The sequence below is a fragment of the Chlorocebus sabaeus genome, chromosome 23, assembly GCF_047675955.1.
Source record: "Chlorocebus sabaeus isolate Y175 chromosome 23, mChlSab1.0.hap1, whole genome shotgun sequence".
In the NCBI taxonomy this organism is placed as follows: domain Eukaryota; kingdom Metazoa; phylum Chordata; class Mammalia; order Primates; family Cercopithecidae; genus Chlorocebus; species Chlorocebus sabaeus.
In genome coordinates, this window is record NC_132926.1 from 13961866 (window position 1) to 13976411 (window position 14546).

The following is a 14546-nucleotide window of genomic DNA, read 5'->3' on the forward strand; positions in this document are numbered from 1 at the left end:
GCCTTGGCTACCAGGAAGCTCAAAGATCAATATAATACCTATTATTAGGTTACTTTAGGTTTGGGATATATTTATTCCCTCTCCTCCTTCAAGCCTTCCAATTTTCTATTTTCCCCTCAATGCTCTTGTTATAATCCTGTTTATAAGTAAACAGGGTATAAATAAGAAAGAAATAAACTTTTCTGGAACTTCAGAGCTGCCAGAGTCAGTCTGAAGCTCCCACATCAGTCCAGGCCTAAGAAGTCCAGCATGATCTTCCTGCCGTAGGGCATCACCACCTGCCCTGAGCACTGAGATTTCAGCTGATGGTCCTGACAGTTCAGGTAGGCACCCTCTGTAAGGTACTCTCAGCGAGACTGGCTGTGTGCAGAGAGAACTAGCAAAGGTCTTTCTTGCCATGGGTGGTGATCACAGAGTGGCAGGTATTATTTTTCATAAAGGAGTAGAGAATGGCCCTTGGATATTGGCCCTATATTGTTTGTTTCTTCATGGCAGTCCGGGACCTGTTGGGACCTTAAAAGCCTGCTGGTGCCACACTCAAATTTTTACCCTTCCAGTTGTTTTAAATATAACTCAAATAAGCAACTTTCAAATATACAACCTTCCAGTTTCGCATACCCTGTGAAATTGTACCCAACGACTCGCTAGCCATAGATAAAGCCTGGACCTGTAAGAGACCCCAAGCTGCTGCTGTGCTTTGGAGTTCCCTGACCCAGAGACTCCCCATTGTGCTGCAGAGCTACCTAACCTAGATGGCCCCTCTTCCCCAGCTCTCCCCTGGGAGTTCCCTTGCCTTCCTCCACACTGGGCAGTAGCCCCAGCACCTTTGGAAGGTCTCATGCTGTGAGGGGCTTCCCCGGCATGCAAACCTGTCAAAGTGTAGCGCAAGCCAGGCACGCCGGCTCACGCCTGTAATCCCAGCACTTTGGGAGGCCGAGGTGGGTTGATTGAGCCCAGGAGTTCGAGACCAGCCTGGGCAACATGGTGAAACCCCATGTCTACAGAAAATACAAAAATTAGCCGGGCATATTGGTATGCACCTGTCATCCCAGTTACTCAGGAGGCTAAGGTGGGAGGATCGATAGAGCCTGGGAGATAGAGGCTGCAGTAAGCCATCATACCACCACCCTCCAGCCTGGGCGACAGAGAGAAAATATGTCTTCCAAAAAAAAAAAAAAAAAAAAAAAAAAAAAAAGCACAGCTAATATAAAACTTGTGTGCTAACACCATTTTGAGGTTATATTTTTCTCCTTGATCAACCCCTAAATCCCTTAAACTTATTGTAGCAGGGCAGAGGTGCTAGCAGACTTGTACTCCAGGGCACCCTTGTTAGCAGAAGGCCCTGGTGTGACCAGCCCTTCTCCTCCTTTGGCAAGGGCTGCCCTGTGGGATTTCCTGGGCAGGCACCGAGGCAGGTCAGTGTCCTATTGTTACTCTGTTAAAGTGGGTGCTGTGGCACAGATTGGGTCCCCAATGTATTTCATGAAGAGCTGCATGATGAGTACATGTGTGAACAGTAAGGGCTTGCATACAAAAACACATCAACAAATGCAGTAAATGGGCCTTGCAGCCAGGTGAAAGGTTCATAACGTTGAGTAGGCAAAGGGATTCCTGGATCCCTCTGCTGATGGGAACGAGGGATGGGTGGAACACCCTCAGTGGAAGCTGTGGTGGGAATTGTAGGATGCATCATGAGCTCTGGCCTCTCTTCCCTGGGGCAGTGGCCCCTGACTCTTTGGGGCAGAGCGCAGGACTCCCCTGCCTTCGAGGCTGCACTCACCCGCTTCTCCAGCATCCTCAGCAGCAGGCGGAAACGCTCATCCTCACGCAACCACTGCGGCAGCTCCTTCTCCCCGTGGCTCTTAGCTTGTTCCAGCTGCTCCTTGAGCTCCTTCAGCACCGAGATCTCCTGGGTCAGTTGGCTGTGCCAGGTTCTTGTCGCCTGCAGGTCTAACTCCAGGTCCAGCGAGGTGCGGATCAAACGCTCAGAGCGCAGGGACTTGACCGAGGAAGGCTGTAGGGGTGGGGATGGCTTCTCTTGTTATTAGAGCTCTGCCCACTGAGCCCACCCAGCCCCTTCCTCTGACCCTCAAATACGCTCTCTTTGCTTATCTGTAGGCATCCACTCCTTCTGAATGGGGCTTCCCCTTCCCTGGGAAGCCTGTTGTGAATTCTCCCATTCAGCTCATGTTTACTGGGCATTTATTATGTCCCAGGAATGGTACTAAGCACTTCATTTCCATAACCTCGTTTCATGTTCACAAACCTAGGAGGTCCTGAGGGTTATCATCTGCACCAAGGAGGCTTGCAGAGGTTAAGTCCCACAGGGCGGGCATGCATGGTAAAGTTGAAGTTCCACTCCAGGGAGCTGGCTGCAGTCCCCACCTGCCCTCTCTGTACACTGTGCCAGTTGCAGTACTCTCCGCACCCTCCATATGTACGTTCTCAGTTACCGATTCCTGTCACTGTACTGTTCTAAAGTTGTTTCCCCAGTACAGGTCTGTTCCCGCTTGAGGGCAGAAGTCATGTCTTCTTGATTTTGTGTTCCTATAATGGGCCCCTATTGTTTCTGCTTGTCCAGCGTTTGTTTTCCCAGCCTTAGAGTAACAATGCCCTCACCTTCCCTTGGAGATCTCCTCCTCTGCACTCAATCCACCTGGTTTGTGTGGGGCATCAGGGATAGGAATGTGACCTGAACCTGGCCAATCTGAATCTCAGTGACAGGTTCAGAGGTGAGTATGTTATCAAAGCCCAACCATTAATACTCCATTCTGGCACTTTGCTGAACTGCTTGGAAAAGAGGCAATGTCTTTACACCGATGTTGCTAAGCCTTCAAGATATAAACCTGGGACTAATCATGATCATCTTTACTTGTGGGGTGACCTGTTTGAGAATTAAGCTGTACAGAGGGAGCAACGCCATGAGTAGGGGGCTGAGGCCTGATGACATCATTTCAAACTTTGGATCAAGCCATGCCTGAAGGTAGTTCAACATCCTGGATTTCTTCATTAAATTCGACAACAAATTCCCTCTTTCATTTTTAAGCTGTATTTGAGTTAGTTTCTTCAGTTATCTGTATGTAAAAGACCCTGATTAATTTGACCATTAACTCTCCTCCCATCACAAATCACTAATGATTAAAAACCAGTAATTCACAACTATGGGAGTCAGAATTCTAAAATGGTTTCTCAAATCCCATTCCTAATATACATGCCCTGTATAATCTCCTCTCCTTCAATTCCAATGTGACCTGTGAATATGAACTATCACTCCCACTAATCAGTTGACTTTGAGTTAATCAAAAGGAAGATTATTCCAGATGGTCCTGACTTAATCAGGTAAGCCCCTAAAAGACGGCCTGGGCTTTTCCTGGCTGGGCTCTTCTGCTGGCCTTGAAGAAGTAAATAAAGCATGTTGTAGAGATGGCCACAGGGCAAAAACCTGAGAGTGACTCTAGGAGCTGAAAATGCTCCCCCAACCCCCCAGCTGACAGCTAGCAAGAAACTACAAGGCAATAAATTCTGCCAACAACTGGAGGCAGTGCCTGGATGCAGATGTTTCCTTAGTCAAGACTCCAGATGAGGATGTGGCCATTTAACACTTAGAGGTTTCAGCCTGCTACAACCCTGGGTAGAGGGCTCAGCTAACCTGTGCTTGAACTCCTGACCTGCGGAAACTGTGAGGTAAGGCATTTGTATTATTTTAGGCTGTTAAAGTTTGTGGTGATTTGTTATGTAGCAATAGAAAACAAATACAATGACCAATAAAGAGATCTCAGACACAGCATAAGAAGCATTACCATAAGACCTAGTCTCATTTTGCAAGGCTGGCAAGCATACTATTAGGAACATAAGACAGCTCTAGGAAGAATTTCTAGAACACTCTTCTAGGTTGAACGTGGTCTGCTCTGTGCTTAAAAACGAGCAGGATCAAGGAAATTCAGCTGAGTGATCTACATGGCTCAAGTACTCAGAGCAACAAATAAAGATTCTTTTGCTTCGTCTGACCCATGTCCAGTCTCAGAAGCTGGGCAGGCTGCAGTAGAGAGAACACAGCTCAGGCAGTGCGTGGAAGCAAGGAGCAGTGCCCAAGGGCCCAGGCTCAGCCTCTGGACTCTCCCGACCCGAGGGAAATGTGGGCTCAGACCCACCATCAGGGGCTCCCTTAGTAAGTCATCCTCTTGGATAAGGGGAACAGGGGGTGATGAAGGGGGCCTGCTTCTGTGGGGCCTGCCTTAGAAGGGAGCTGTGGGAAATGCAGGGGGAGCAAGTAGGAGATCAGAGGCATTTCTGCAGAGGTGGATCATGAATATCTGCTCCAGAAGCTCCTAAGGAGCTTTGTTAAAATGCAGTTTTCAGGGCCCATGCCAGCTGCCTGAATTAAATGGTCAGAAGTGTGGCCTTGCAATCTGCATTGTCACCAAGCTCCTTAGGTAACTTTTGGTGCTCCAGAGACTGCAGTACAAGCCAGCTACAGAAGAGGGGGTTGGGGTGGGGGACCCAGAGTGGGCAGTTGTCTCCGTCACCTGAGGCCACGTCCACTTTCTCCCACACCCACTCACTCTCCCTTCCCTGTGCAGTCTCTCCTGCGTTGCTGTGTCTCTCTTGCTCTCTCCAGCTCCCCCTCAGACTTGTTAGGGTGTAGGATGTCAGGCAAAGGATCAGATTCTGGCTGTCAGCAAGCAGTGCAGGAGGAGGGGGTGCCTGCCCCTACTGGGGGCTGTTGGCACTATCTTTTCCCTCCATGCTCTCTTTTGCTTTGCTTTCTTTCTTCTTTTTTTCTTTCTGACATTCTGGCTCCTGGTTTCTTCCAGTTCTGCAAACTCATTAGACAGAACTGCTTTAAACTTGTGTTGAAAGCCCAAAGTGGGGAGGGCCCCCCGCATCTGCTGCAGCCCTTAGTGGTCAAACACAAATCAGGGGTCGCTCCTTTGCCTACCCCTACCCCATCCAGATCAGTCAACTCAGTCTCCACTAGGAAAGGCCAGGAGGCTTCTGCAGGGCAAATCTGCAGCCTTTTCCCTTGGGCTTCCCTGCTTCAGGCTGGTGCTCAGAGGCTTCTGAGCACCTTTTGTTCGAAAAAGGTTCGAAAAAGCTTCTCTGCCAGCAGGAGGGTCACGGGACCTGGATGACAGACACACTGAGCAGAGTCTTGCATGAGGAAGGCTCCTGTCAGATGATGCTCTCTGACTGATGACTGTGACATGTTGGGTTGGTTAGTTCTTTTTTTGTTTTTTGAGACGGAGTCTCACTCTGTCGTCCAGGCTGGAGTGCAGTGGTACAATCTTGGCTCACTGCAACCTCTGCCTCCTGAGTTTAAGCGATTCTCCTGCCTCAGCCTCCCAAGTACAGCCTGGGACTACAAGTGCGCACCACCACACCCAGCTAATTTTTGTATTTTTAGTAGAGATGGGGTTTCACCATGTTGGCCAGACTGGTCTTGAACCCCTGACCTTAGGTGATCAATCTTCCCACCTCAGCCTCCCAGACTGTTGGGATTACAGGTGTGAGCCACTGTGCCCAGCTGGGTTGGTCAGTTCTTACTGACTTTGATTTCTATCTAAGAAGGCAAGGCCAAGTGTACACACTTCTCATCTAACCTATTTGTCATAATAAGACAAATACATTTACCCTTTGGCACCTTCCCCAGTGGCTACACAGGCCTCATAGTTCACAAACATCTGTTCGCAAATACCAGCATGCTTGCGAGAGCAACATTTTTCAAGCCAGTGGCTGAGGAGAAATGGCCAGCCATCAGGAGATGTGTGTGCAGGACACAGGGCTTGGGGCAATGGGGGAGGAGCAGAAAAATAGCTTCGAGGTGACTCTTACCCGCTTCATCCGGACGCTGCGTCGCTCCAGGGAGTTTCGAACAAAAGGTGGCTTTTTGGACAGAGTGGAGCTGTCACTATCACTCCGATTCAGCTGCAAGAGAAAAATCGCGGAATGTTAAACATGGTCAGAGTGCATTCCGGAAGGTGCACTGAAGCCCAGAGGGAGGTCAGGTTCCTCCGCCCAGCACAGTCCTTCCTCTCCTTCCACAAACGCCCAGACTTTCCTGTTCCAGGTTTCATTCTGACTTTTCCTTTCTTTATAAGTGAACATTCATTGAGCATGTAGTATGCATGATGCACACTGCTTCATCTCCAGGCTAGTATCTGCAGGATGCTAAATGCCACGAACATCCCATTGAACCTTTCCAACAACCCCATGTGATAGGAGCAAATCCATTTCACAAATGAGGTGACAGAAGCTTAGGGGTTGCAGAACTGGCCCAAGGTTGGCAAGCTGGTCAGTCGCACAGCAGGGCTGGACACTGGGCAGTGTGACTTCAGTGTATACTGCCCTCTTGACCTACTACACAAAGGGCATTTTTGTATCAACTCTTCCCTGGTGTCTACAGAGACTGCCTTTACTGACTTAAATGGAGCCGCTGTCAAGATTGATATTTAAAAAAGAAAAGGGCAGCTTAAAGGCAAAGCCTCAGGGACCATATCCTTAGAGATAATGGGGCAGATCGTAACTTTCCTGTGGGCATCCCCTCAATCACTGAGTTATCTATACTCCCCCCAGAGGGCTAGTATTCCCCATCTAAGACCGGAAATCAGGCCTACAGTCAGGATGGGAAGCTTCTGTATTGAGAGTGTGTCCCGCCCCCCGAGGAGCACGAGAGAGTGGGTAGGATGACAGCACCCCTGGGAGGTGGGAGCAGGGTGGGGAGTTCTTTCTGAGTCCTATTTCCAAAGTCGGTGGGGTTGCCAGAGGCCGATGCTATTGTGCTTGTGTGTCTAGCAGCTGTCATTTCACTGCTGCAGGTCTCTTGAGAAGCTGTTTCTGTGGTTATTGATAATTACTTGTGATAATGATATTAATAGTCCTGCTAAGCTGACAAACACAGCAACTCCAGGGACAGACTGATGAAATAGCCACTGGGCTAGGCAGGGCTTCAACCAGCACCAGACGCTGAATAGTAAAAATAATGATTGCCACATGGATAGAGCACCTGCTGCATGCCAGGTGCTTTAGTGACAGTTTCATTTAATCCTCAAACATTTCTAACGTGATAGGAACTGAGGCCCAGAGAGATTAAGAAGCTTGTAAAGTTGAATAGCTAGGGAGCATCAAAACCAGAGTTCAAGGCCCGTCTGTTTGGTTCCAAGGCCACCAGCTCTCCTGGCTCTAGCCTGCAGTTAGGGCTCAGAGATGAAACTCATGTGCAGGTGGAAGGGTGTGCCATCTTGACAACTGGGGTAGGTTCACGTAAACTGGTTGCATGTGGTACCAGAAGCGGTATTTTTCTTTTCTTTTCTTTCTTTTTTTTGTTTTTGTTTTGAGACAGGGCCTCACTCCTGTCGCCCAGGCTGGAGTGCAGTGGCACTATCTCGTCTCACTGCAGCCTTGACTTCTCGGGCTCAAGTGATTCTCCCGCCTCAGCCTCTCAAGTAGCCGGGACTAAAGGCACATGCCACTGTGCCCGGATAATTTTTGTATTTTTTGTAGAGACAAGGTTTCACCATGTTGCCCAGGTTGGTTTCAAACTCCTGGGCTCAAGTGATCCTCCCACTTAAGCCTCTCAATATCCTGGGATTACAGGTGCGAGCCACTGTGCCCAGCCTTTTATTCTACATTATTTTAATCCAGTGGTGGCACTTAAAGGATATGTGTCCTACCGAACAGAAATGGGTATCGGGATAATTGATCCTTAAGTTGTAGTTGTTTATGTGTTAAAGACTATATTATATAAAAGAGAGACAGAAGCTACATTAAGTCCTTGAATTTAGCTTTCTCTAATATAAAGATACTTCAATGCATACTGATGCAGAGAGTAGTGAAATCATTTAGAGTCACAGGAAACTAGTTCAGGAATGAGAATTCAGGACGGGCTGTGTCCATTTGGTCAAAGTTGATCAACCCAAAAATGTGGCAGCACTTCAGATGAATACACGGGGGCTGAGGAGAGCTGCAGGAAGGGTAATTCATGGCCCCTGGACTTCAAGTTCAGTGGGGGAACTCAAGACAGTGAAACTAACCAAGTGACACAGGCAAAGATGAAGACCAAACAAGGGAGCCACTCAGCAGGGGATGCCTTTTGTGCAGAGGCCAGCATAAGGGGCTACTCACAATCAGACCCAACGAGGCCAGAGGAAGCCCCTCAGGAGGTGGCTCTGAGCAACAAAGAGGCTGCAGGCTTTGGAGTTGGACTCCCAGCTTTGCACTTAGTAGCTGTGTGACCTAGAGCACAGTGCTTTGAGTTTTTGAGTCTTAGCTTCTGTGTCCATAAAATGGTGTTCACACAACTCACCTTGCAGGGCTGTAAGATTAGATGACACAGAAAATATGTTTTTTGGCTGCGGGTGCTGGAAGTGTTGCTGATTAGCATTTGAAATCCCATCCTGTGGGTGGGAAAACCCCACCTTATGACTTGGTGGGAAACAAAGCCCACCCCCCAGTGATGAAGCTGAAAGTAGCAGAACCTTGCTTTTACTGCCTCCCTTGCAGCTAGAGGCAGGCACAGGACTAGCCTCTGTCAGTTGGATGCAAATGCTCCAGGCCTTGAATCACAACCTGGTGACTTGCATCCAAGTCTGTTACTATGCCTCTTGAATTGAAACAGGCCACTCTTTCTCACCTGCATTCTACAGATGTGCCAGGTTTGTTGTTATCTCAGGGAAAAGCCATTAATGGTAAGTAGTGGCAGTGGCAGCAGTGACCAGAGCTTCCATGCCAGCTGGGACAGGAAACTGGTGGAGGCATAAATATTGCATGCCAGGGGCAGCAGTGGGGCCGGCTGGGGCCAGGTTTTGTGGCAGCATTGGTGCAGGTGTCACCTGATTGGCTTTGTGGTATGATTTTGGCTGTGGTCTGGCCTTTCTAGGTCCTGATTTCTGAGGCTGGTTCTACAGCCTTATGATGAGTGTGTGAGCTCCTCAATTTACTTTCCCCCAAATTTTCCTGCATATACTGCTCACTGTCCATTTCCATTGCTTGCAATGAAAAACCCTGACCTGTATAGGCAGGAAGTAGAATGCTATCAGTTACAGACTGAGACACGTGGAGCTGGCTGTGGAGGGGGCAGGGTGGAGGCATAGCATAGCCCCAGCATGTCTCTGTTGGAAATTTGGTAATGCTCATCTTGTGGGTGCAAAACAAAGGGTTAAATAGTTCCCTGCTACGCCTCAGCAGACAGTCTCCATGCCTGCAGAGTTTTAGAGGAAATGATAGAAAATCTTCATGATGTTGTACTCTTGGCTACATCTTGTAGCCTTCAGTAAGTTTTATAAAAAGAGACATAAGCTTGAGCTGAAGTGGGCCAGCTAGAAAGCAAAGAAGGAAAAATACATGACTTTGCTAAAAAAAAAAAAAAAAAAAAAAAGGCCCTTTCTACCTGTGGCATGTGATCTCCATTGACTGGGAATCTCTTAATTTGTGATCTTGCAGGGTTAGAAATGGTACGAATGATAAAATATGGGAAGTGGAAGCATAGTGCTTGGTGTGTTACAGATGCTTATTTAACTAGGACAGGTGCTTTTTGTTATTTGAAGATGCCAATCCTAGAAAAGGGTCACTTAAAGGTAAATCCATTTAAACAGGGAACCAGAATTTTACAGAAAACACTGGGGAAAAATGCTTGAGGTTGAGTCTATAGGTGGAAAAGATAAACATTTCGCCAAAGTTATTCTATTTTATATTTCCCATTTAACAAAATTACAACCACATTCTAATCCTGATGAAAAAGAACGAGTGAAACACTAATATTTTTTGGTGAGATTTTTCTAATGAGTGACATTCTTCTCTTTGTGTTTGATTTCTACTGCACGTTCATAATGGCAGTAATTTCCACTCCCCCCCCCCAAAAAAATGCAGAGGGTTATCCATTGTCTTAAGGGCTTTTCTAAATCATTCAAATTATTCATGTTTTCTTTTTGAGACAGAGTTTCACTCTTGTTGCCCAGACTGCAGTGCGATGGCCCGATCTTGGCTCACTGCAACCTCCGCCTCCCACGTTCGAGTGATTCTCCTGCCTCAGTCTCCCAACTAGCTGGGATTACAGGCATGCGATGAGCCACCATACCTGGCTAATTTTGTATTTTTAGTAGAGAAGCACCGATTGGATTTTTCTCTCCTGCAGCTGTGAGCCAGCTTAACTGCAGCATCTTCTACCTATGATTTAGGAAGCCCAACATCACATTCAGTGACTTTAGGAAATCCTGCACCTTGGGCAAGATATGAAGCCAACATGCATTGTTACCTGCATTATCTTTTCAGCTGCTTACAAGTTCAAACAATTAGCTAGAGCTCTACCACAGAAGGGAGAGGTTTATGTTGCTCCTGGGAGGGACTGCAGGGAATGTTTCCATGAAGACTCATTTGACAAGCAGCCAGTCAATCAGTAAAATCTTCACATTATAAAGAAATGAGCTTCTCTAATCAATCTTATATACTTGTAGGCCTTGAACACTGAATACTCAGATAATGAGACCCCTCCCTTCCTCTCCCCTTCCCTCCATAACAATAGTCACGTAAAGGGCAGGCAGAGAACCAAGTGTGGACTCCACAGGCCTCCCCTTCTGTGACAACTTTTTGGGACATTAGGCAGGAAGGTTCTGTTGAGGGCCTAATTATCATTCAGTAGTTCTATATGGTGGGGGAAGGAAGGATATTGATATCACTGGAACCCAGGATTCAGGTAAGGTAGGCACATGTCTTATCTGTGCTGCCCCATGGAAGGTCAGGAGCAAGGGCTGGTTCTGTAGCTCCAGCAAAAGCATGACCCCTCAGACTCAGTAAACACTGAGACCCCCCATGCAGGGTAGAATGAAGGAAGGTGGGCTGGCCTAGGAAGGGGAAGGGGTAGGGGAACTGGAAAGCAAGGAAAGTGAGGGTATGAAGGAACAAAGACCACTGCAGGGCTTGCACATTCCTCTGGGTATACAGGAGCTGGTGGGCAAATGAAACAGGTAAAGAGGGCCAGGTAGAGGCCAGAGTGGACTGGAAAGCTCCCCACCTCCATCAACTAAGGACAGTTGCCCCCACCTTGGTGCCAGCCAATTGCTGCCAATTGTGTGTGGTCTGTGGTGACATACAGTCTCTTTTTTTCAAGAAGAACTGGAATTTTATGTCAAACTCTTCCTATTTTATTTTATTTATTTCATTTGTTTGAGGCCAAGTTTCCCTCTTGTCGCCCAGGCTGGAGTGCAATGGTGCCATCTTGGTTCACTGCAACCTCCGTCTCCCAGGTTCAAGGATTCTCCTGCCTCAGCCTCCCAAGTAGCTGGGATTACAGGCATGTGCCACCATGCCCGGATAATTTTTTGTATTTTTAGTAGAGACAGGGTTTCAACATGTGGGCCAGGCTGTTATTGAACTCCTGGCCTCAAGTGATCTGCCCACCTCAGCCTCCGAAAGTACTGGGATTACAGGCATGAGCCACTCTGCCCGGCTTTATTTTTAATTGCCCTTTAGGTTAAAAATATATTTTTTTTAAAGACAGGTCTTACTCTGCTGCCCAGGCTGGAGTGCTGTGGTGCAAACATGGCTCAGGGCAGCACTGGACTCCCGGGCTCAAGCAATTCCTCTGCCTCAGTCTCCCCACTAGCTGGGACTACAAGTGCATGCCACCATGCCCAGCTAATTTTTAATTTCTTAGGTGGAGACAGTGTCTCACTATGTGGATGAGGCTGGTTTTAAACTCCTGGCCTCAAGTGACCCTCCTGCCTCAACCTCCCAAAGTGTTGGGCTTACAGGTGTGAGCCACTGCATCTGGCCACCTTTTTAATAAGTTTTAAATGTTAGCAGCAGGTTCAATTAAAAAAATAAAACAAACTAGAAGCCAAATAATACAGATCTGCTGTAATTTGGCAGCCTCAGGCTGTACCCTAGAATTGCCCTGGAGGTGGGAAAGAAACTCCTGTGTGTCTCGGGGACACTGAGGGGTCCCCCTCTGATCTCAGCAAGTGGTTGCAGGAGGGCAGGGCAGAGTGTGAACAAGGAGGAAGTGAGTTGGTTGGAATTATAATAACATTGACCAAGTACTAACTACCAAGCCTTTTCTATTGCTTGTCTACAACAATCCTATGAAGTAGGCCCGTGAACTCCACCTGAGGAAATTGAGGCTCTGAGATGTTAACATGCCCGAAGTCACCCAATAACATGAGAGTAATGGGATTTGCACCCAGCCCTGTGTGAGGCTCTTGGCTACTCTGAGGGGAGCAGAAGGGGTCTGCACGCTCACTTACCCGGCAAACGTACTGGCTCTGGGGTCCCGGGGAGAAGGTCTTAGAGCGGATGATGGTGCTCCCTCGAAGAAATGGCCCCGGGGACGGAGCGCCCACCCTCCGGTCCTTGGGTCGCACCACTGTGGGGGATGGGGCCGGGGTCTCCGTGTTGGTCTCTTTGTCCACCTGAGGAAGAAGTCACACCTTGAAGCCACTAGCGTTCACAGAGTCTCAGCCACCTATCAGAGACCACTCAGCTGCTCCTCCTCCCTCCTGTCACCTCACCTTTCCCCACAGACACACCAGGGTTTCCTTGGCATTAGCCCTGCTAGATGAGCTCAGCCTGGTGAAGTCAGGACAGTACCCAAGGCTGGGTGTACCGACCCCCACCCCTCTCTGGCACGTGTGGTTGGGGGCTGGTGGGAGCACATTCAGCCTCCAAACAAACTCACATGAGCAGTAGAGGTGTCTCAAAGTTTTGAGAGTGCGATATCCAACGTCCTGGACGTCACACTCTCAAAACCTATAAACCAAGTCCATTTTGAAAAACCACACCCAAGGCTTCCACAGCCCTGGCAAAGTACTACAGTTGCTTTCATTGAATTCTGAAGGCAACCAGCTAGTCTTGTTTTTAAAACCAACCCATCAGGATTTTTACTGCCCGTGCACAGTAGTCATCAGGAAAACATAAACAAACAAAAACACCTACATGCAGGACCTTTGTCAGCCTAAATAGTGCCTTTATATAATTTTAAGAAAGGGCACCCCCTCTGGCTGGAGAAATTGCAAAATGATGCCCCCTTGGTGTGGAGGAGTTAGAACTGGGGCCCAGATCCTACTGCACCCGCCGTGGCCAGGCACCTCTGTGTGGTACTCCAGCTGCAGCCTCGCTCAAACACGGCAGGTGCTCTAACTCCAGGAGTCCTGGAGCCAGCTGTCTATGGAGAGTGAATCCTGCTGTAACATGTGACCCTAGTGCAGCAGGGGAGCAGGCAGCAAAGGGAGTCTGGCCTTTTTCCTGTCGCACTGTGGGCAGACCCGCATAAAGAAATACATTTTCAGAGGCTATCTGCATGGTTGGTATTATTGTGCCCATTTTAGAGATGAGAAAATGGAGGCTTGAGAGGGATGAAGTCATCTGCCTAAGACTACACAGCCAGGGAGTATCAGAACCAGAATTCGAACCCAAACCCATCTGACTGCAAGGCTTGAATTCTATCCAGAGAAGTCAGGGAAAATGCAGAGGGCAGAAGAAAAGAGGTGGGTGAGTTGGCCTCTCCTGGTTTACCACCACCAGAATGACCCAGAGGTGACTCCATTGTGAGGGCTTGTGCCCTGATGCTGGAGGCCAAGACTTAGCTCTGAGTCTTTTCTGACTGCTTCAGCACAAGAATTGAAGGCTCTTTCTCCACAACAGCCCTTCCATCCCCCCAGCCCTTCCTACCTTTAATGCTGGGTACCCATCCATATCAGGTGAGGCTTTCTCAGTGAAAACATCCTCTTCTTCCTCCTCCTCTTCCACCTCCTCCTCCTCTTCCTCAGCTACTGCCTCATTCTCACTGGTCTCCTCGTACCTCCTGTGATGACAAAGTACTTTGGTTACCCACCTAGAAGCCACTCTGCCTCTGTTCACCTGCCTTTAAGTACATCCAAGGGAGGGCTTCCAATCCTTTTGACGATTGAGGATACATTAAAAAAAAAATTTTGGGGGGCCAGACGCAGTGGCTCATGCCTGTAATCCCAGCACTTTGGGAGGCCGAGGCAGGCGGATCGCCTGAGGTCAGGAGTTCAAGACCAGCCTGGCCAACATAGTGAAACCCCATCTCTACTAAAAATACAAAAATTAGCCAGGCATGGTGGTGTGCATCTGTAGTCCCAGCTACTCAGAAGGCTGAGGCAGGAGAATCGCTTGAACCTGGGAGGTGGAGGTTACAGTGAACCGAGATCGCGCCACTGCACTCCAGCCTGGGCAACAAGAGCGAAACTCTGTCTCAAAACAAAAAAAAATTTTTTTAATGAGGCATAATTTGTTTCCAACAAATGCATTTTCAGTGTATAGTTTGATGAGTTTTGGCGAATGTATTCACCTATGTAACCACTATTGCGCTTGAGATGTAGAACATTCCATTCCTCACTAGAATTCCCTCCTACCTTTTCCCAGTTTAATCTCCTGCTAGGCAGCCACCGATTGATTAGCTGTTATTATAGATTAGGTTTGACTTTTCTAGAGTTTCATGCAAATAGAATCAGACAATATACGCTATTTTGTCTCTGACTTCTCTGTGTCTGCATAAAGTTTCTGAAGTTTATCCATGATGCTGTATGCATCAG

At 48.1% G+C, this 14546-nt stretch overlaps 1 protein-coding gene across 7 annotated transcripts in view; it reads right to left on the minus strand.

The window, feature by feature from the left end:
• The window catches only part of WWC1 (WW and C2 domain containing 1), a 173304-nt gene that overhangs the window by 2672 nt on the left and 156086 nt on the right, over positions 1-14546 (minus strand). For 5 of the 7 annotated variants that reach the window (XM_008015248.3, XM_008015249.3, XM_073010531.1 and 2 more), the window contains 4 exons: positions 13660-13792; positions 12237-12401; positions 5833-5925; positions 1781-2032 (listed from right to left, as the gene is read on the minus strand). In XM_008015248.3, the coding sequence (XP_008013439.2) occupies positions 1781-2032; positions 5833-5925; positions 12237-12401; positions 13660-13792 (643 nt within the window). The remainder of the gene's footprint in view (positions 1-1780; positions 2033-5832; positions 5926-12236; positions 12402-13659; positions 13793-14546) is intronic. The other 2 variants (XM_008015251.3, XM_008015250.3) reach the window with 1 other exon arrangement.